Raw genomic sequence first — 24274 nt, 5'->3', positions numbered from 1 at the left:
AAAATTAAAAATAAAAATCCATTATTTCAGACCTTGGTCCATACAGTGTTAGTTTGACTTACTCTAAAAATTATATTAAATTATTATCGAAATGTCTAAATAAATATTATAAACGGTGTAAGGAAACTCGTGTTTTAATTTGCGTCCATTTATTAAATATTATATATTAATTATAAATTATATTTATGTATACAATAACATCAATATAAATCAGATTAGATCATTATAGCTCGGAATATAGTTCATAAAAAATATGAGATCCAAATTAAAATATAGTATAAGTTTATTTACAAAGGATATTTGTAACAATTTTTGTTATTTTGTAGAAAACAATAAACTAAAATACAAATAGTCTAATTTTTGCCAGATATTGAAAAAGTCCTTAATTTATATAAATAATTTTCTTTTTAGTTTACGACATAAAGAATATAAAAATAAGTAGATCGATTCAGATCAATAAGTTATTCGTGGCCCACTAGGACACTATGTAGGTATATTAAAATACATTTTAAACACTATAATGGCAGCCGTTCACGGCAGCCTAATAATGTGAAGATATAAGGTTACACGACAACACACTTCAATTTCGGAGCGCCGATTACCTATCTGGAATTATAATTATCATTGTTTCTAACGACAATATATCGTTAGTTAATATGGGTGACGAATGTCCATGTGTCCATAAAACTTTCAATTGGCATCAAAAGAAGGGTTCCTAAGGCCGGCAGACTTCTTGAAATGCACCGCGAGCAGGTCCAGCACGCGGAATATCACGTCCCTGTTCAGCTCCTTGTGCCCGAAACTCGATATGGAGAGCTTGACGGAGTCCAACAGGGCCTCTTCGCCGAATATGTAGCCTAGAACTGGAACAAATGCAAAATTTATAATAATAATGATAAATTATTATTGATTATTATACCGAAGAGTCTCGACCAACACCCTGAGAGACTCTCGCTAGGTGGTTGGATCAAGGGTCAGATGCAGAAGGCGGTGATCTTGGACACGACGCGTATAGTACGTCGGTTCCTCTCTCTGCGGCCCTGACCACCGGCAGCTTGGGCCCTGTCCCGCTGCTGGCGGCACTCTAGGTTAGGTTTTTTATAGTCTGTTTATATGTATTTTGTATTCTTTTTCTACGATTTTTTGTATTTTACTTTTAAATTCATATTATGAAATGCCTAACCTAAAACCCAAGATAAATAAAGAGAATATATGTAATGATAATTATATGTAGAACAATAGGGTATTTTACTACAAATCAGTTTCTTTTTTCGAACTGTCAAAACATTTGTCAGTAGGAATTAATATGAAACAGAACAAATGATGACACGGTCAAGTTACCTGCTCTAGGGAATGCAAATCGGTTATAACCGTAACCGAAATAATCGGTTTTGACTAAATTTCATAACCGATCATTGAAAACTCGAATAACCGGTCACGGTTATCTTCGATTATTTATTTATAACTAAATTCTATGAAACTATTTTCCAATGACTAGAAAATCCTATCTTTTATGGCTGTGACGCCTGTGACTATAATTTTAAGAATGAAAATATACCAACTTCCCTTATTTATGGAATATTTTGTTTGAATATTGTATTATGTCCAAGGTCATATTTTAACTTTGACTGTAATTTGTGTGTTTTATTAAAAACGAAGACTTATACTCACATTTCCTAATACTGTATCTTCAAATCCGTATCGAAAATAACCGTAACCGATTATCGGTATAATTTTCGGGTAAATTCGTAACCGAAACCGGTTATGAAGTTTGGCCGGTTATTGCATACCTATTTATAATTATATACGATTTATAAAATAGAAATTGTGTTTCAAAATAACTGCTGTCCACGTTTCTCTATTAATTTCCGGGTGAAACAACCCATTACCCGTGAACAAGATGCTTCGAAACTGCTTCGAAATATCGGGAGCTCGAAAACAATACTAAAGGTGATCACGTTTCATATCCCCGTCGATTTAAGTATGTTTTCTGAGCCACAGAAGAAGAAGAAATGAAATAATAAATAATTTATTAACGCGTGTGGAGAATGGGTTACTTATTTAGCTATAATTGCTACTCTAGTAGTCTCACCAAACCTTATAAGTTAGTTTTCTAGCCACATGTTCAATAGTAAAACGCAACTAAATTACCTGGTATTTTGGACATGACGACCTGACAGGTATAATCAAGGTTGTAAGGCCTCTGATGTACCCGAGGAAGGTCATTGCCCTCGTCGGCCATTTTCTCAAACACCACGAACACTTGTTTTCTCAACCACGATGCGAGCTCTTCTAACCACGCTTCGATGAGAGATTCAGCTACGTCTGTTGAAAAGTTATTGGAAATAGAAACTTATTTACATTTTTACTTGTAACAGCAGCATCTCCGCAAAAGAACTGTATTGATAAATCATCACGAAAAATCCTTTTCGTGTGAGGCGTACCATTGTACAAAGAGTGGGAAAGTAGGTTATCTTCATACATACCGCGCGCGTGGGTGCGCCATAGTATCTATGCGTCGCCGCACGCACACTCATACAAAATCTCGACCCGTTTCTCAGTGCGCCCGTCGGGGCTTTTGTTTGAGTATGCGTGCGGCGAGGTAAAGATACTATGGCGCACACATGCAAACCGCGCGCCGTGCGTTTGTATGAAGATAACCTACTTCCCCACTCTTTGTACTATGGGCGTACTTAATACGATCTGTCATACAGGGATTTGTCATATATTTGAAGAGCATTAAGACAAAATCGTAGAAACCGCGCGAAATCGCCTTTTCACACAAACGTAGTCCTCATTTTCTTCTCTGGATATTATATTAACATTTTTGAAAATATTTTGACACAATTAGTTGTATATCGACCGATTTAAAATTTAGTATGACAACCGATTTTGGCTTCTAATTTTTACAATAAACAAAAAATCCAAAAAAGTCAAAAGTAGAGGGTGTTAATATACATAAAATTATGTACAAATATTTTTCATAATGGCAATATCCAGAGAGAAAAATGGGGACTACGTTTGTATACATAGATGGTAGAATCGTATGTACTCCGTGAGGAACAGAACATACGCAATGCGACAAAATTAAAAACACGTTTTAACATTCCTGACAACATACCAAAAACAACCTACATACTTCGGTCGGGTTATTTGTAGCCCACCATAAACCATACTAAAATTTACGATGGAGAATAATAACTCCTTCTCTGGTACTCCTATTGAAAGATAAATAAGACTATCCCGTTCTGTCGGTTCCACCACTCATGCCCAATTAATCCATACTAAATACTAGATCCATGGCCTGCATGGAGAAGCAGCCGTCCCCTTTCCTTTTAAGGCAAATCGTTACAGATAATTCGTGCGTTCTTTACAGAGCTCGATTCGTGTAATTCGTGTCATGTAAAGTCGTTATATTAACTCGGTTATCTGTCGAAAGGAGGGGTCAACCTCTGTATGAGAGAAAATAAGCTGGAAACTTATATACACCTTCATTATGGCGTTTTAAAAGTTGTCTTCAAAGTCACTGAAAACCTCGCCTCTGCGTCGAAAGTTACCCAAGGTCAAAGGTCACTAAAATCGTTTTACCTATACAAGTTTTTTCGAATAATGGGAATTGGCAGGTCTAATTTAGCTTGCAAGATTTGACCCTAACATGTAAGTAACATGTAAGGGTCAAATTTTGCAAGGTAAATTAGAGCCGCCATTTCCCATTATTTAATTTGAGCTGAAATTTCACATATATACAATGTGTCTGTCCACGTATAGTGGAGCCGTTAGCCACGTAAAGTACGATGAATTTTATCGACAAATCACCCCCCATTACCCTATGTTTTTTCTCAACCATTTTAAAACTGCACCCCTTCAAAGTTTTATGGCGCTAAACACGTCTGCCCTTGGTTAATGTACCATTATCTGTCCATTTACCTATCGCACATTAGAAAAATAAAAGTCATTCGACAGCTTATGAATTAGGGCCTTAATTTCTAACATAAATGTTACAGAATTTTTTCCACAATTACTCAAGAATAAATAACAAAGATAAGAATTGCTTCCAAACTTTTTTTTTACATTTTATCTTTTTTTGGGCAGATAATGGCACATTAACCAAGTGCAGTAGTATTTGGTAACATACAACTATAAAAGGGTGCATTGTGCAAACTATAACATGGTTGAGAAAAAACATAGATATGGCGGGTGATTTGTCGATAAAATTCATCGTACTTATACGTGGTTAACGACTCCACTATACGTGGATAAACACATTGTATAGGTATTGTAAGTCGGGTGAGAATCTAATGTGTACAGTCGTGACTCATATTTGAAAATATCTATACGAACAAAATGCAAAAATATGTCTACACGACCTTATTGCCCATATATTAAGGTGCTGTAATACAATATTTATGGCACTATATCCATATCGATATTTTCAGACGTGACTGTACTATCATAAGATAATCTAATGATGGAGACGGGAGGTGGCCCTAGAATTGCCTCAATGAGTTTTAGTTGCCGTTAGCGAGAATCACATATATAGCTTGTACAAATGTTACAATAGTACATTGTGCAACGAGGGGGGGTAAATGAAACTTTGGATATGAGGGAATTAAAGACCCGAGTTTGTAATATTCTTACCCCCGGAGTTACACACAATGTTTTCATCACACTTGCGAAGAAAAAATTAAATTTTTTAGCGAAATAATTCTTAAATACGGTGACATATCAAACATTCGTCCGCCATTTTGTAATTTCTTGACAGGTTAGCATCGAGGGCGCAGGGCTATTCGGCATTCAGCCACGATTAATAATTACTTATGTAAAACGGCTGTTAAATTAACCGAATTATTTAATTTTAAACATAAACAAAAATATTAAATTATAGACGTCAGTATTTTAAAAGTCAAACTCATTTATGCTACTTGGTTTGTATGAAAAAGTGACATAATAAAAAAAAGCTATAACTCCCTAGGGAGTTATAGTTTTTTTTTTCACAATCCAAAACTCCCGCGGGAACAAAATAGGCATTTGTCTTTCAGTACACCTCACCTGCATGAAATTAGAACTTTTTCGAGCAAGTGTGATGAAAACGACATTTTTGGCAAAAAAACTTTTCGGTAGCAAGGTTTGTATAGCACAAATGATGTTGTTCCATACCCGCGAGCAGCAGCGTGGCGAGGCGCTGCGCGGCGTGGCTGCCGCCCAGCCCCGCCGCGCCCGCCAGCTGCGCCAGCGCCGCGCCGCCGCCGTACACGTAGCACCACTCCTCTGCCGACACGACCATATAGACTCGTCTTATTCTTGACACTTTACGAGCCTGAGTTAGTTACATTATGTCCCTTTCTTACAAATACATTAGTCAAAATGACAGATAAAGACAAACGATAGCTAAATCACGCTTGATGGATTTATGAATAACGCTATAAATATGTAGATATTGAAACACAAACTACACAGATACCGCATTATGAAACGTCCACAAAGAGCACGATTACTACCTACCTTTTACTATTCCGGGTGTGATCTTACAGAAAAATATATTCAGAAGAACTACATTTTCAACTCGCGAAATATGCCTAAATATTGAAAAGTCGAAATTACAGCTTTTAAGGTGATTAGACAAGGCACATAACATAGATATACATTTTATTGTATGCTTATCTGGTTTGCGTCTTTCCTATAGATATCACAAATGTTAAGAAAATTTAAAGCTAATTCTTGGACTGTACCTTAACACACATTTTTTTCTGTACTTGGGACTATAATATGGAAACCGCGATATATCTTATCAAAGATTTGAGTAAGATGTGTAAAATCTAAGACAATTTCATGCTTCGAATTTGACAGGTAAACGAGATGGCGCTGTACAGCTCCATACATTTTGCGGTAACTGACTGTCAAAAATTGCCGTTTGACAATTCAGTAACCGTGAAATTTATGGCGCAATACAGCGCCATCTGTTTCGGATGTCAAACTAGTCTTTAACCTCTCTATTACAATCAATTCTGTTTGATATTATGTAATCATGTATTGTCCACAGAAGTTACTTTTTCTGAAATGTGTTTACCCACAAGGATTAGTACAGTCGTTGGTACCTATTTTTGCAGTTCTGCTACTTTAGCACTTTACGGCTCATTATACCTGAATGAATCTTTGACACTTAACCTATATATAGGAAATAAGGTCGCATTTCTTATATTAGCCCCGTAGGGCTCAATGTGCATTACAATATACACTCCGTTTCAATCTAGTTTGAACCTTTCATAAACCAAATAAAGTAGCATTTAATTTATTTCACTACTTCCTCCAAAAAACGAATATCATCCCAATTTACGACTCAACAAGGATCAAATTAAGTAAAGGAAAATTTGTGTGGTGGGTCGTACGAGGTTAAAATTAAACAAAAGTATTCGTTACCGAAGTCCTCGGGCACTATGTGGTGGTCCTTGCGCGGCGGCGCGAGCTGCTCGAGCGAGTCGAGCGCCGCGTCCACGTGCGAGTGTAAAGTATTCGTTACCGAAGTCCTCGGGCACTATGTGGTGGTCCTTGCGCGGCGGCGCGAGCTGCTCGAGCGAGTCGAGCGCCGCGTCCACGTGCGAGTGTAAAGTATTCGTTACCGAAGTCCTCGGGCACTATGTGGTGGTCCTTGCGCGGCGGCGCGAGCTGCTCGAGCGAGTCGAGCGCCGCGTCCACGTGCGAGTGTAAAGTATTCGTTACCGAAGTCCTCGGGCACTATGTGGTGGTCCTTGCGCGGCGGCGCGAGCTGCTCGAGCGAGTCGAGCGCCGCGTCCACGTGCGAGTGTAAAGTATTCGTTACCGAAGTCCTCGGGCACTATGTGGTGGTCCTTGCGCGGCGGCGCGAGCTGCTCGAGCGAGTCGAGCGCCGCGTCCACGTGCGAGTGTAAAGTATTCGTTACCGAAGTCCTCGGGCACTATGTGGTGGTCCTTGCGCGGCGGCGCGAGCTGCTCGAGCGAGTCGAGCGCCGCGTCCACGTGCGAGTGTAAAGTATTCGTTACCGAAGTCCTCGGGCACTATGTGGTGGTCCTTGCGCGGCGGCGCGAGCTGCTCGAGCGAGTCGAGCGCCGCGTCCACGTGCGAGTGTAAAGTATTCGTTACCGAAGTCCTCGGGCACTATGTGGTGGTCCTTGCGCGGCGGCGCGAGCTGCTCGAGCGAGTCGAGCGCCGCGTCCACGTGCGAGTGTAAAGTATTCGTTACCGAAGTCCTCGGGCACTATGTGGTGGTCCTTGCGCGGCGGCGCGAGCTGCTCGAGCGAGTCGAGCGCCGCGTCCACGTGCGAGTGTAAAGTATTCGTTACCGAAGTCCTCGGGCACTATGTGGTGGTCCTTGCGCGGCGGCGCGAGCTGCTCGAGCGAGTCGAGCGCCGCGTCCACGTGCGAGTGTAAAGTATTCGTTACCGAAGTCCTCGGGCACTATGTGGTGGTCCTTGCGCGGCGGCGCGAGCTGCTCGAGCGAGTCGAGCGCCGCGTCCACGTGCGAGTGTAAAGTATTCGTTACCGAAGTCCTCGGGCACTATGTGGTGGTCCTTGCGCGGCGGCGCGAGCTGCTCGAGCGAGTCGAGCGCCGCGTCCACGTGCGAGTGTAAAGTATTCGTTACCGAAGTCCTCGGGCACTATGTGGTGGTCCTTGCGCGGCGGCGCGAGCTGCTCGAGCGAGTCGAGCGCCGCGTCCACGTGCGAGTGTAAAGTATTCGTTACCGAAGTCCTCGGGCACTATGTGGTGGTCCTTGCGCGGCGGCGCGAGCTGCTCGAGCGAGTCGAGCGCCGCGTCCACGTGCGAGTGTAAAGTATTCGTTACCGAAGTCCTCGGGCACTATGTGGTGGTCCTTGCGCGGCGGCGCGAGCTGCTCGAGCGAGTCGAGCGCCGCGTCCACGTGCGAGTGTAAAGTATTCGTTACCGAAGTCCTCGGGCACTATGTGGTGGTCCTTGCGCGGCGGCGCGAGCTGCTCGAGCGAGTCGAGCGCCGCGTCCACGTGCGAGTGTAAAGTATTCGTTACCGAAGTCCTCGGGCACTATGTGGTGGTCCTTGCGCGGCGGCGCGAGCTGCTCGAGCGAGTCGAGCGCCGCGTCCACGTGCGAGTGTAAAGTATTCGTTACCGAAGTCCTCGGGCACTATGTGGTGGTCCTTGCGCGGCGGCGCGAGCTGCTCGAGCGAGTCGAGCGCCGCGTCCACGTGCGAGTGTAAAGTATTCGTTACCGAAGTCCTCGGGCACTATGTGGTGGTCCTTGCGCGGCGGCGCGAGCTGCTCGAGCGAGTCGAGCGCCGCGTCCACGTGCGAGTGTAAAGTATTCGTTACCGAAGTCCTCGGGCACTATGTGGTGGTCCTTGCGCGGCGGCGCGAGCTGCTCGAGCGAGTCGAGCGCCGCGTCCACGTGCGAGTGTAAAGTATTCGTTACCGAAGTCCTCGGGCACTATGTGGTGGTCCTTGCGCGGCGGCGCGAGCTGCTCGAGCGAGTCGAGCGCCGCGTCCACGTGCGAGTGTAAAGTATTCGTTACCGAAGTCCTCGGGCACTATGTGGTGGTCCTTGCGCGGCGGCGCGAGCTGCTCGAGCGAGTCGAGCGCCGCGTCCACGTGCGAGTGTAAAGTATTCGTTACCGAAGTCCTCGGGCACTATGTGGTGGTCCTTGCGCGGCGGCGCGAGCTGCTCGAGCGAGTCGAGCGCCGCGTCCACGTGCGAGTGTAAAGTATTCGTTACCGAAGTCCTCGGGCACTATGTGGTGGTCCTTGCGCGGCGGCGCGAGCTGCTCGAGCGAGTCGAGCGCCGCGTCCACGTGCGAGTGTGCGCGCCGCGACCCTACCAGCCGCGCCACCGCTCCGCCCACCTTCATCAAATCATTTTTATTTATTATTATCATATTTCATTTTGTACAAACTTGAGAGAGCAATAGGCCATTTTATTTTCACCACACCAACTGGTAAAGGCCCTCTTGATTGTTCAAAAACTAATAAGAAAGTTGCATTTTATCCACATGTGGGGCAAAGTAATCAGATGCATATTTTGAGTTGTTTCCTTTTGTTAGCTGGTGGAATTTACTTTTGAATGATACATTTTTTATTACGTTCATTTGGATATGATTTGGTTTGATTTTCTTGGTATTTCATAGTTAGTATTTTCCTCGCGTTAGTGTGGTGAAAATTATTGTGGTTCACTCGGTGGCAAAGTTGACCCTCGTGCCTTGAAACCCTCGTAACGGTCAAGATTCCACTTCTCGAACCCAGAACTCCAAAATTTGGAATCTTTCGCGTTTCAACTTTGCCCCCTTGTAACACAAATAACTACTACCCTTATGAACGCCAAGAAAAGCCGTAGTTACTAGTCGTGCCCAAAGCGCCAAGGACAACTATAGGTGTTATGGCGGACGCTGTCAAATTAACCTTCACAATTTCAAGGTAGGTAACCGCCCGTGACCTTAGCGTCTGAGTGACGTTTATGTCGATGACATAAAAGCGTTGAAATGGTTAAAGTTGTACACTACATTTTTTGTTTAGGTACAGTCAACTCAGAGAACAGTGTTTTAGAAAAGTCGTAGCGATTTTTTAGACCTCAATACGGTTACCGAAAATTGTATTAGCAATCTTGCGGATCATCTCTAGGGACTTCAACGAGTCAAATCCTAAGTTTTTGACTTTCGCTCGATAGAAAAAAATCACGAACATAGGCCTAAAATACATTTTTGAAATTTATAATATGAAAATTATTTCTAAAAATGAGCAATATTATGCTTGAGGGAACTCAGCGATAACTTTTTTTATTTTTAAATCACAAATAAAATTTAAAAAAAAAAATGATAACCGCGCTCTCGGGCATGAACGTCCATCTCGCTCACACTTAAGCTCCGTGAGAGTGAGAGAAGGGCACGAACCTACTGGGCCTTCATTTGCATATTTTTATGTACGACCTTTTTCTTATTATTTTGTTAGGGGCTATGTAAGGCTCTACAGCCTATGTATCACTGCAACCATCCCTGATTTTTTTTATACTACGTCGGTGGCAAACAAGCATACGGCCCGCCTGATGGTAAGCAGTCTCCGTAGCATATGTACGGAGGTACCATAGGAGTTACATGCGCGTTGCCGACCCTAACACCCCTCCCCCCCTCGTTGAGCTCTGGCTACCTTACCGGCAGGAACACAACACTATGAGTAAGGTCTAGTGTTATTTGGCTGCGGTTTTCTGTAAGGTGGAGGTACTTGGGCTCTGCTCTAGATCTGGAATGACATCCACTGTGCTGTGCCCTACCACACAAAGCAAGATGACATTCACAATGCCCATACCTCTCTTGTGGACGCAGTTTAAGGACGTACCCGGGTCCGATGATCCAGTGTGATCGCCACCTACTACAACTCTCGATCCAAGCCTGCAACTTCAAAGAGCTGCAGGATCTTTTTGGCCTCGAGAGATCTTAACTCCTCCGGGAGTAATGTGTCTGCCCAAGGTTGAGTCACGAGTGCGCATTAGGCAAGGGCACTCTGCGAGGATGTGCAAGGGCGTCTCCTCTGCCTCCATAAGTCTGCACCGTACGAGCTCTTTCGATTCTAAGAGGAGACAAACGTCACCTGGCTGACTAGTGACAGGACGGAATAACAACCAAATTACGTCAATCCATCCAAATTGTACGTGTATAGATACAACTATATCTGGTAGACCGAGCTTCGCTCGGAAAACATATGAAAACTCAAAAATGCGCGTTTCCCACGAGATAAGACCTAGCTAGATCGATCTTTCGATCGAAAAACCCCATATAGCAAATTTCATCGAAATCGTTAGAGCCGTTTCCGAGATCCCCGAAATATATATATATACAAGAATTGCTCGTTTAAAGGTATAAGATAAGATAAAGTGATTGGACTTACGCTGAGTTCGACAGAGGTGCAGACGTAAGTCCACTCTTGGAGGGGCTGCTGGGGTAATACTTCGTCTCCTTCTGCGCCGACTGCAGTTTTGATGGAGTTGAATACGCCCGTCACCGTTCGCTGGAACAATCTGAAACAAAAACAAGGTTTTGATTTCTTATGCTCTGAAATATATATGAAGCGAGTTAAAAGTGAAACGTTTCGACTCTAGGTAGTTTTTCTGTTTTTATTTAACTTGCCCTGGTTAGTATGTGTGTATGTTATTTAGTTAGTGTGGGTCAAATCTTTTATAATTATAAAAGATACATTTGACTCACTTCCCGATTTCCGATTGAGCTCAAATTTTGCATACATATGTAAATCGGATGACAACGCCATTTTACCATCGAGTGAAATACCAAAATTTTCACAACACCAACGCGAGGAAAATACTAATTATAAAATATCAAAAAAGAACCAAACCAAAACAAATCCAAATGAACGTTATTAAATATTTATCATTTAAAAGTCAATAGGGTTGTTTCCATCTACAAATCTTAGGGCAGAATTGTATCCCAATAAATTCTTTTGGATTATAAGAATATGTTAAACCACTTTTAGGGGACCTGTAATGACCAAATTTCTGTAAATATTGAATTTAAAATATCTTTTGGCACACGTCACGTGACCAAACTCGAAACGTCTTTGAAGATTCTGATGACGTCACAACTCTCGGATTGACACTGTTGACAGTTAGGCCATAAACAACAAATGACAAATGTCAGTTGACAGCTCATATTTTCTACGTGTGTATGTAGTTATGTGTCAAACCGTAAACTGTGACGTCACACAATTTTCAAAGAGCGTTTTGGGCGCAAAAGCATTCGTCAAAATCTATTTTGTTAATTTAACATATTTAAAGCCGTTTTTAGTATATAAGTTGAATTTTAGGGCAACTTTTAGTTAATATAGAACGTAATACAAGCGTTTTAAAAAATTGGAAACAACCCTATTCTTTCAGACAACATAAGGAAACAACTCAAAATCTTTGCCACAGATATGTATAAAATGCAACTCTCTCATCAGTTGTTGAACAATCCAGAGAGCCTTTACCAGCTGGCGTGGTGAAAACTATTTTACCTAAGATAAACATTACTAAGAGTACTGCTCACTTATCCAGCCTGTTGGAGGGCGTCGGTGACGAGCTCGTGTCCGTCTGCATATCGTATTCGTCTGAAACAATTACATTTTCCCTGTTATTAAAGCAACTATTGGCTTGGGCGTGTGTTATTAATCTGGGTAAGAAATATAAAGTAATCGACATATAGTTACGTTATTGACGTTAACTTTGATGAAGAAGTACAATTCTCAAGTGATTACCGGCGAGCGTGGCGGTGTCGACGGGCCGCGAGCAGTGGTGGCGCTGCGTGCGGCCGCGCGTCTCCTCCGCGCCCGCCCACACCACCTCGTCGCCGCTGCAAATTAATACTCTATTTAGACCACGAAAACACTCGACACACGACATTTTCAGCGCCGAAGACCACCAACCACCATCACCAATTTCTTAACCCCTCCATGCAAAGTGGGAAAAGGCCTGGACGCGGACGCAGTTCAATACGTTGGTGTGACCAGATCCGTACCGCTCTGACTCCACAGTTCACAAGGCTCTCCACACCAGAGACAGAAACAGATGGAGAAAGATCATAAGAGAGAAAGTGATACAAAGGGGAGGTCACCTTCAATGTGGAGGAATACGACGCAAGGAGGAGGTCCCTCCTCCATCTTCTAGGTGATTGCCACCAGGTAGTATATGCCACGAGCACTCCTTCCCCTCGAGTTTTCCCATAGCAATTCATAAATATAGTTTAAATATTATTATTTTCCAAAAATAGGTTTAAAAAAATATTTGCGTCAGTTTTGCCACTTGTGAGGTTAAAAAGCACTAAACGCTGGGCGCCATATTTAAATATATATAGTTCTAAAAATTGCAATATTTTCCTAGAGGATTTTGACTACCTATACTCCGGGCTGCCCTGCCGCTGCAGCACCTTTTTTTTTATTATTATTAATTCTCAACAATAATTTTTGTGTCGAACATAATTACTTAATGATTAAAATTATCTACATTATATTAAAAATTAAAATAAATATTGAACATAATTATAAATAATTACAATTACAAGGTCAACTTCAAAGGTACACTTCCAATTTAACAATCACTTACTAAAAATTACAACTGAAAATCTCAAGTCAAATCAAATGTCAGTCTACTTAAAAATAATATATAAATTCCTTGAATGACTCGGCGGTTTCCGCTTCTTCAAGCTCAGGTTCTGGAGAGTCCATCAGCAAAGGGGCGTGGGATTGCGGTTCTGATGGCTGACCGAAAACAGAAGGTTGTCGGTCTTCTCCATGGCGCCCGTTCTTTATAGACCGTGCCTGACAGCTTCCCTGTGTTTGGCGTGCTTCGGACTATAGAGTTAAGAGTGAAAAGAGATAGCACTACTGCATTGCGCTCTAATCGCTACATGCGTTTCGAGATAGGACTACCAATTGCAGCTGTCCAAAGGTAAGCCGGGAACGTACCTGGCAGCAGCAGTGTTGTCGGGGCTGCCCTGGCGCTGCAGCAGCGAGCGCAGCTTGGCGATGCTGGCGGACAGGTCGGCCGCCTCCTCGTACTCGGGCTCCGGCGAGTCCGCCGGCAGCGGCGCGTGCGGAATGGGCTTGGGCGCTGATGGCTAATAAAATATGGATGTGCTATATTTCCAAATACCTCCAAACATTTTAAGTGACTGCTACTCCAAATAAAAAACGGTCGAGTGCGAGTTCGTTTCGCTCTCGTTCGTACAAACTTTCAATGATCTCAACCTTAAACACGAAAGATTTTAACCGGAAGTATACTAAGTATAATTGTACACATCGCCATCTATCAAGGCATCTATTATCGGCAAATCAGTTAACTAATTGACGGAGGACAGTTTCTGTAATATAAAGACGTTCTGAGGCGCCATCTCAAAGCTTGCGACATCCCATCAGAGCGTTGGGAGGAGCTTGCGGTTCAGAGATCAGAATGGCGCAATAAGGTAAGAGAAGGTCTAGCTACTTTCGAAGAAGCTCTACTTGAGATCCTGAACCAAAAGCGTCTTCAACGGAAGTTTCGACCTAAGCCGTCCTACGCATGTACATATATCTACCAAGGGCAGCTTTATTGTGCACAGTGCGACTGGATATTTAAGACAAAGCTCGGTTTTGCGAGCCATATACGTGCATGTGCGTTACGTACTAAAAAAGTAAAAAGTTACCTTTATATGTGGGTAACTTTTTACTTTTTTAGTACCTTTAAAAGATAAATTGAAGGACAAACTTTGCAGTTCCAAAACTGTAGTCCCCATACATAGATATATGACGCCAACTTACTAACTGCGAGCAAAGTTATAGTAACAAAAATAATTATGACAGAACTACAAATATACCGTTTATCTTGAAACAGTACACTTGAAAGTGTACAAATCTATAGGTTGACCCATTTGCAAATGTAAAACGAAATGTGTGTGCATCACTTTCGTTTTAAATTTATAGCAACCTCATTAACTAGGAATTTTGTAAATACACACCACGCTGTCTTGCGACACCACACGATGTTGCTTCACTAGTGAGGGAACCACGCTTGCTCCATTGTCTTCTGCAACGTACAAATATGCAAAAATTAATAATATTTTCGTTTTGATCACTCTTCACTGTAGTAAACTAAACTATTCGCTAACAAATATCGTCCCTGCATACAATTAAGTATCGTCAGGTGACAACCAGAACTAACTACCACCGCAAGTTCATAGCCTACTTAAACCATATTAGTACTAATATAAGGTCGATTTTAACATCGGAGCTTTTTAGATCTATGTTCAGTGTTTCTTTCTATCGAGCGAAAGTTGTTTAATCAGGTTTCGAATCGATGAAGTTACCTCAGAAAGGCCTCAAGATTGCTATCCATATATTTTGGCAACCGTATTAGCAAGAAGAGAAGAGCGGCAAGACTGGGCAGCTGCGATTTTTCAAGAACCCGTTGCTTTGTCACTTTGTCCTGCCAAGTTATGCCTAAAATGTTGCGTAGACGCGTGTAGTGGTCGCGGGTTCTTGAAAAATCGCAGCTGCCCAGTCTTGCCGCTCTTCTCAAATAGTACACCGGATCGAACCCTCTAGAATACCTCGACGTTTCTTGCTTGGTGCAGTTGCGTATGCAAAAAAAACGCTGGAAAATCGATACTGCGCTTTAAAAGCTGTGTTAAGCGAGACATGCCAGCATTTGAAATCGACTACCATGCCTACCGCGTTGTGGAGGGGAGAAGGCTATGCGATCAAGCCTGGCTTAATGCGTTAGATGGGAGAATCAACTTTTTAGCGTCACTCGTTGCCATGGTTACGATTAGTTGTCCAGGGGACAAAAGTTCATTGAAATACTGATTTTATGGTACTTAAATGTATCAAACTTGCGTTTTTGTGGTCGTTATAACCAATGTCCATAATGGGCCCCATACTAAGCATGTTAATAGAACGGCATACAACGTCTCTTCAAACAAACTGTGCCACTGTTGTCCCTTGGACAACGGGACAGGATAACACAACAAAAAAAGTTGATTCACCCAGATAGCAAAAGTTGTCGCTGAAAGCAAACCGGGACTGGAACCTCAAGTGGCATGAGCTTTTTCTGTCAAAAATGTGAAAGGTCGTGCCGCTCACGCATCGGCCTCCACAGTCACCGAACCCGTTGTCTAAACAGCAATGCATAAATCGTCTGCAATAGACGCAAAGACCTGTGATGATTATGATCTAATAAAGCTCTAAGGTATTGGCCGCTCCTAACAGATCAGAAAGAAACAAGGCAATAGATGTCTTATTGTTATGAGTGGCCAATTACTACGGAGGGGCCAATAGCTATAGCATTTTCGAAAACTGCTGGCTGTACCCACTGTACCTTAAAGTTCGAATACACCGACCTCTTTGTATGACGGACGACATGACAGGTTCCCTCTGGACCAGCTTTCTGCTCTCTGTTGGCGAATTCCGCTCGCTCTTGTCCTTCAGATATGATGGTGACTTGTCCTGGTGACATACACAAAGCATGGAAAGGTAATCGTTTGAGACTCGTACTTACTTCGGCGCTTTTGTATTTGTATTCGTAAAGATATAGTTTTATGACCAATCGGTGCTAATTATATTTGGTCAACTATATCTCTAACTTTAATATGTATTTATTTTCCCTACAACGTCGGCTGAGACTACGTTTGTGGCATATCCATTTTTGACCAATTCGTTTTTAAATTATTTCTAAACTAATAAAAAATATACTATCATTAATTGTTTTTTTAAAATATTCAAAAATTTTGTACCATTTTCGCATTTTACTATAGGAAAATTACACTCTGTTAACAGAAAATTATCACAAAATTTGTAACATATCCAAAATTTTGTGTAAGTACATACATACATTGTACATAATATATTTTCACACTTGTATCGTAATGTACTATTATTTCATGATAGTCACTATACTTCAAATATTTGTATGGTACTATAAATAGTAAACGTGTATGATTTCCTAAATATAAAACTTTTCGCAAAAGACATTGTTTTTAGGGTTCCGTAGCCAACCCTTATAGAGGGTTCCGTAGCCAAATGGCAAAAAACGGAACCCTTATAGATTCGTCATGTCCGTCTGTCTGTCCGATTCTGTCACAGCCACTTTTTTCCGAAACTATAAGAGCTGTACTGTTCAAACTTAGTAAGTGGATGTATTCTATGAACCGCATTAAGATTTTCACACAAAAATAGAAAAAAAACAATAAATTTTGGGGGTTCCCCATACTTAGAACTGAAACTCAAAAAATCTTTTTTCATCAAACCCATACGTGTGGGGTATCTATGGATAGGTCTTCAAAAATGATATTGAGGTTTCTAATATCATTTTTTTCTAAACTGAATAGTTTGCGCGAGAGACACTTCCAAAGTGGTAAAAAGTGTGTCCCCCCCCCCCCCCCGTAACTTCTAAAATAACAGAATGAAAAATCTAAAAAAAATATATGATATACATTGCCATGTAAACTTCCACCGAAAATTGGTTTGAACGAGATCTAGTAAGTTTTTTTTTTAAAAACGTCATGAAATTAAAAAAAAAAATTTTTTTTCATCATACCCATACGTGTGGGGTATCTATGGATAGGTCTTCAAAAATGATATTAAGGTTTCTAATATCATTTTTTTCTAAACTAAATAGTTTGCGCGAGAGAACCTTCCAAAGTGAAAAAAAGTGCCCCCCCCCCTGTAACTTCTAAAATAACAGAATGAAAAATCTAAAAAAAATATATGATATACATTACCATGCAAACTTCCACCGAAAATTGGTTTGAACGAGATCTAGTGAGTAGTTTTTTTTTAATACGTCATAAAATTTAAAAAAAAAATTTTTCATCAAACATATACGTGGGGGATAGGTCTTCAAAAATGATATTTAGGTTCCTAATATCATTTTTTTCTAAACTGAATAGTTTGCGCGAGAGACACTTCCAAAGTGGTAAAATGTGTGTCCAAAGTGGTAACATGTTGAACAAGATCTAATAAGAAGATTTTTTTTTAATACGTCTTAAATTGTACGGAACCCTTCATGCGCGAGTCCGACTCGCACTTGGCCGCTTTTTTATTTCATTTCGCTCTCCTGTAAACCAATGTAAGTGGCGTATGGCACAAACGCATTCTCACCCGGCGGTTCCTCTTGCCCCATAGTTTATCTTACCCCACTTAAGCCTATAAGTATCTATTATTTACCTGCGAATCGTCACTCAGGCCTGTGAACCGCAGTCCCTTCTTCAGTCCCGCGATCCCGAAGTCCAGTAGGCCCTCCATCATGCCCGCGGCCTCGTCCTGCGACACCAAACCGTATCACCCAACACATACGACTCATTTTACAATTACACCAACAGTGGACTTATTCATGCACCCGGCTGAATTGTGGCCTCTTATTATCTGTTCAATTTACGATACCAACACTACTTAAGCCTAAAATCTGTATTATTTACCTAAATCGTCCAACGGATGACGGCAAAGGATATGAACGATTAAACGAACAAATATTACACTCAAGAGCATTTAAAACCGCTTGTGAATGACCCGTTTTCATTGCTATTTAGACCTAGAGACTAATTCACGATAACGTGGTCTTCATACTCTTAAGATTATGAAGATAATCATAACGAATGCCCCCCTCCCACACACACACAAACAAGCAAGCCACCACCAGTATGCTACTATTGCTACCATAAATTCTACACAACAAATATATTGCATTTAGGGACGGTTGTACCAATCACAGTTAACAGATTGATCAAACAAATATTTCGTCCTGAATTATGGATTTCTTCTATGTCTATAACTATATAGCCATTGGGCCACTGGGCCACAGACGCTCTCAAAGATGATGAAGATGTAGAAAGGGAACGCAAAGCACTATCGGTTATTAGGGGTAACATGTTGTCACGCAGGTTTGCACGCTGTTCCCGCGAGGTCAGAATTACACTATTTAAAACGTACTGCCAAAACCTGTACACGTGCAACCTGTGGAGCAACTACCCCAAAAAAACTTTTAGTGCTCTGCGTGTCCAGTACAACAACGCCTTTAGGGGTTTCTTGGAGCTGCACTAGCGATGCGGCGTGTCAGGAATGTTCGCCGAGTGGAGCACAGGCGCTGGCGTCCCTGTGGCAACGCGTGCGGGGCAGCACCAACATTCTCCTGAATGTGATAGCGGAAAGGGTCGACAGCCCTCTTATAGCTAGTGAACTTAGGGCGGTCCCTTTCCGATGTCAATACATGTTCGATCCAATGATCATTATGTTCTAGTAACTTTAACGTTTATTTTTACAAGCTTCTATTTACTTTCACCTGACCGTTGTCTGTTTGTAATCAAATCTTGCAAATTAAATTTGTCCCCCTTCCCGGTTTCCGATGAAGCTGAAAATTTGCATACATATGGAAGTCGGGTGACATTGCAATATTATGGTGCCATCGAGATGATCTGATGATGGAGACAGGAGGTGGCCATAGGAACTCTGTGATAAAACAACGTAACCTAATTGTGTTTGGGGTTTTTAGAAGTGTCTCGATGAGTATTAGATGCCTGTGGAAAGAAAAGTACAGTCAGCGATAAAAACTTGTACCAAAAATTATTTTTTGCCAAAAACTTATTATAGATTTATTTTTCTTTGTTACCTACTAATATAGTCTTGTAGACAATTTTCATATATCTATGTCTAGAACCCAAAACACAAACGTTTCTGATCCCTTATGTTGAGCAAGTTTACACACAATCACTATCCACATATACATAAGTAGTAATATATCGAGGACGTGCAACTATAATCTACCTCTCCATGCAAATCATGCCAATCGGACATGGGACATTCAAGGGACATGTAACACATTTAGGGAATTACCGTGTGACTTGTAGCGAGCTTAAGAGACCCCATCCCCTGCATTTATGTCATAGTTAAGTGTATAGTTGAGTAGATATAGCAAGCGTATCATAGTTGCGCTAATCGCGCTTGACATGACATGCTATCATGTCATATCATGTTCGACAAATGATTCATAATACGCCTGTGAAACAAATAAACTAATATTTAGTCGTACAAAGTCAATATATTTAAGTAATTATATTTAAATTGTGACGTGTATTAATTGTGACTATAAATCGTGTCATTCACGAAGACGCGAGCCTTGAATTGAATTGAATTGAATTGAATGACACGTACTATATTTATTTATGTAATTATTTTTTGACTTTACATCGACGATACTATTAGTTCAGTTGTCTGCGGTAGTTTACAACGAAAAGCTATTGTGAAAATCGTGCAGTCAAATATTTAAGTATCGATAAATTTCTCATAAATATGTATCTAAATAAATATAGATATACTTAATAAATAACATGGGGCCTACCGCGAAAGCGAAATTCGCAAATTGCGGGATCTTTCTCTTTTACTCTAACTGTCAGTAATTAGAGTGACAAGAAAAAATGCCCGCAATTGACGAACTTCGATTTTCGCCATTATAGCCCAGTTATTTAGATACCTCTATGCACCTGCACGCTCACAGTCACTTTTTCGATTTGGACTTAAAAAAGAAAAAAGAGATCGGATAATCGGATCATTATTTTCTTAACGTTATGTATGGTTTCTTAGTCTGACGTTATTTAATGATCAAGATTATAAAATAAATTTTAGAATACTTCATATATAAGTTTGGATTGACAACACCGTGGCTTAAATAAAGGCAAATACGCCGTTTACGCAAAAAAAAAGATATGCAAATATCCTGCGGCATCTTTAATTTTACAGATTCCTCAAAAAGAAACATCATTTAGGTACGTGAGATATTTAATTTTGTCTATTATCAAGCAAAATTAAAAAAAAAAACTAGAATTTAAACTTGTAATCATCTACAACATTTTTAAATTAATGTAAAAAACGAAAAAATTCACCGCCTCCGGCAAGACACGATCTTGCGACCTATCTGAACATCGGTAAACGGAGAAGTCTCCATTTTTCCTTACAATAAATTTTAGTATCGCTCGCAGACGTACCTGCTTAATACAAATTGGCATATTCCGCTACGTGTCATTCACGAAGACGCGTGTCTTGATTCGTAATGTCATGTTATTAAAGGTTAGATTTGACAAATCGGCGCGTCATCGTGGATGACACGATTTATATCGGAGTAAAAAATCCGATCAACCGATCTCCCAAAGCATAGAGAAGCGACAGTACGTGCGTGAACTAACATTGGGCCGGACATCTAGTGAACGTATGGGGACCTGTAGGCCTCCTATCTTGGTCTTGGCCGAATGCTGCAACTCCTTCAGCAGTTCCACCGGTTTTGGACTGTGTTCTTTCTTAACTGGGCTGTCTTTAGGAGGGCTATCGTGTTCTAGTTCTAATGTTTCTTCTTCGCCTGAAAATAAGTGAATTTTAGAGAAAAAAAATAAACTGCGCGCGTCTTCCCAGAGCACCTCACAAGCTAAGTAATCTTATAGACGCAACACACACAATCGACGGCAAAGTATGACTTGACAGCAGGTCCTTGCTGGTTGTGTCGGATGGACCATGGTCCACAGGGTCGGGGTCTGGCCAGAGTCGGCCTACCACCATCTAGGCTCGCTAGTAGGTCCTATCTATCGTCTCTTACCGAACCAAAGGGGCAGATCCTTGCTAGTGGTGTCGGGCGGACTATGGTTCACTGGCTCAGGATCTGGCCATAGGCGGCCTACCACCATCTAGGCTCGCTAGTAGGTCCTATCTATCGTCTCTTACCAAACCAAAGGGGCAGATCCTTGCTAGTGGTGTCGGGCGGACTATGGTCCACTGGCTCAGGATCTGGCCATAGGCGGCCTACCACCATCTAGGCTCGCTAGTAGGTCCTATCTATCGTCTCTTACCGAACCAAAGGGGCAGATCCTTGCTAGTGGTGTCGGGCGGACTATGGTCCACTGGCTCAGGATCTGGCCATAGGCGGCCTACCACCCCGCCGTCTAGGCTCGCTAGTAGGTCTTGGCCCATGCTGATGCATTGTAGATCTATGTCCGTGTCCCAGGTTTTTACGCTGCCTGTTGAGCAAAATGAATCGTAAGACATAAGTGGTCCCTAAACTCACCAGTTTTTAGGTTGTATAATCACTATATAAATATTTCGACATAAAAGTAAACACCTGCGCACAACATTTCACGTGAATCGGTTAAGAATCGCAACCTGTAGAGGAGAACATACGGACATACGGAAGTATTTTTTCTAGATTATTAGCCGGGTCCACACAGAGCGAGCATACGGGCGAGGCAATTTCCTCACGCCCAAACTAGCCAGTGCGTTTTCCTCGCCCGAGCGCGCCGCCTCGGCCGAGGCACGTTTATACATTTGGTTGAGCGAAATGTATAAATGGTCTTGATCTTGCGTTCAGTCCGCGGCCTTACAGCATACGAGATGTCCTGATTAAGATTACCTTCAACAATACGGTCATAGATCTTGACCTCACGCTGGCGGCCGCGGCGCTGCCGCAGCACCGGCATTTCTGCTGCGGGCAGCATCGCAGAACCTTCTGTCACTGCTTCTGGTTCTGGGACAAATGGTGTGCTGAGGTCTTCAGTAATATCTGCAAACATGGGAATGGTAAAAATTTGTTGAGATATGCAAAGATTTTAATACATATTTAGGACGATCCTAAATATTGCTTAATTTAAAAGCCAATCTGTGGTGAAAGTACCCAATAAATATAATTAGCTTCATAATTATAACAGATTAATGTATTATTTACATTTGACCTACTTTCACAAAGTAATGATAATATAATGAGTCATATATTTCTAGGAACAACTGCTTATAGAACTAAAGTACCAGTACCAAAGAAGGCCCATCATTATTTTTATTTTTTATTTATTTTGGTCATATGAACTTGTAGTTTTGCTATGGTACTAGCGAACATGGACGCAAATTTTGAACCCATTCACACTGATAAAAGTATGCAACTTTGAAAGCAGGCAAACTTAAGAATGGGAAATTCTTTGACACAGGTACCTTACAAAAACGACTTCAAACTTACCTCTCTGTAAAATAGGTGCTACACTATTCATCGCAATTGTAGACAATACTGATTTAACAATCGTCTCACTTTCCTTCTCCACTATCTCCGGCTCTTCTATTTTTTCAACTATTTCTCTTTCAATCTCTGCTTTATCTATGATGTTCAATAATTTATCATTGATCCAAACAGGATCTGCTAAAGTACCATCAATAAACGCATCAAGTTTTTTCGACAAGATTCGGACCAGTAATTCAGAATGCGGCGTATCCCAAAGCTCCCAAGGGACAAGCTCTTTTAATATAATCCTTAGAATGTTGGTGCAGTGTTCGCCTGATTCTAGTTTCTTTTCAAATATCGGGTGAGTTTTCTTATAAAGGGACTCTATAGAGCTTGTCGGTGATTTTTCATGTCTTTTCAGAGTTTTTTTGTATTCTCTTAAGTGGCTAGTTAATATTGAGCAGGTGTCTATGAATACTTCTTTGGTTTCAATTTTATTGCAGATCTAAATAATAAAGTAAAGAAAAGTTGAATGGAGAGTGTATTACATTTTATCAAACTTTTCAGGACAGCTTACTTTTAATAGGCTATATTGTATGGAAAAAGGCGCAAATGCGTGCAGTTTTGCCAGGCTTGTGGGCCATAGTTTGTACAGCATTATGGTGTGGGATCTCCCTACAATCAAATGGGGTGTCCCACAGTAATCAGCATTTTCAATAAATTCTTACCAGACCATCTGTTTAAATAATTTACCATTTATATAACTTAATCTGTGTAAATTTAGTCTTTGTTTTGTTATAATTTACTATTATGCAGCACAATAAAACCTCATTAAATTTTCTCTACATTTACCTCAAGTTAGGTTAATGAGGAAAAGTTATTACAATATACAGATTACAACACAATGTCAATAGTATATATTTAATATATTACATTATTATATTTATTTATTATTTATTTATTTATTTTATTATTCAAATTAGTTACACAGCATTACAGTATTACTACTAAGGCACTGCGAACTACAAAACATATTTAAAAAATATATATATATATAAATATATATATATATAATGTTATCAGTAATATAGGACTAACCTTGAAAGTTCTTTCAATCATTTGATCCAGTAAATGCTTGCAGGCAAACGGAAATCCAATTTCTTGTGAAATATACGGCTCATACCATGACGACACCAACTTCTTCTGTAGCACCGTCGAAATCACACTCAGCTCATTCGTGTCATATTCCTTGCCTTCTTCAAAATCAGGAGATCTAACCCTCTTTTTGACTTGCGGTAAAAACCGTTTTAGAAATATAAACTGGGGATAATCCTTGAATAAACCTTCTAAGTCATATTTTATAGGCTTATTCATATGCAATAACCACTGGATGAACTTAAAACTAAACGATATTGACAGGATAAACACTAAAATAACGTACAAAGGAAACCATATCCCGGTTATCGGGGATATGTTCGTCACGCAGTTGAGAAATATGCAAAAAAACACATACGCCACACGAAAAAACAGTTACATATTCTAACAAATTTCTTTTTAACAACATTTTAATTTATATACACCTAAATTTGTAATACGTAGAGCGTAGAATAACTGGTTTGTTTATTGATTTTTGTGAAATCCTCGTACGTCAGAGGAATGTCAAACGCAACAGCTGACATTAACGGAGCTATTCGAGATCAGTAGCAAGGAATTACAGCACTAAATTATTTTTTATTTAATTTATGATTGTATGATTCATATTTAATAAAAAATATTTTTAGACTTACTGCATATCTAACTGTCTA

General features: G+C 40.9%; 1 protein-coding gene across 1 annotated transcript; it reads right to left on the bottom strand.

The window, feature by feature from the left end:
* Positions 1 to 245: 245 nt before the first annotated feature.
* LOC133525348 (uncharacterized) lies at positions 246 to 24274 on the bottom strand. The gene is given in 18 exon segments (XM_061861632.1): positions 246 to 863; positions 2152 to 2325; positions 5158 to 5268; positions 6418 to 6532; positions 8617 to 8844; positions 10877 to 11006; positions 12028 to 12088; positions 12236 to 12330; positions 13442 to 13593; positions 14470 to 14537; positions 15850 to 15955; positions 17675 to 17770; positions 20683 to 20852; positions 21337 to 21504; positions 21894 to 22043; positions 22491 to 22974; positions 23568 to 23987; positions 23989 to 24274. Coding segments are annotated over 18 exon segments (2946 nt in total). The 5' UTR covers positions 24034 to 24274; the 3' UTR covers positions 246 to 690.

Source organism: Cydia pomonella, chromosome 14 (assembly GCF_033807575.1).
Source record: "Cydia pomonella isolate Wapato2018A chromosome 14, ilCydPomo1, whole genome shotgun sequence".
In the NCBI taxonomy this organism is placed as follows: Eukaryota; Metazoa; Arthropoda; class Insecta; order Lepidoptera; family Tortricidae; genus Cydia; species Cydia pomonella.
This window is presented reverse-complemented; position numbering and strand designations above follow the sequence as displayed.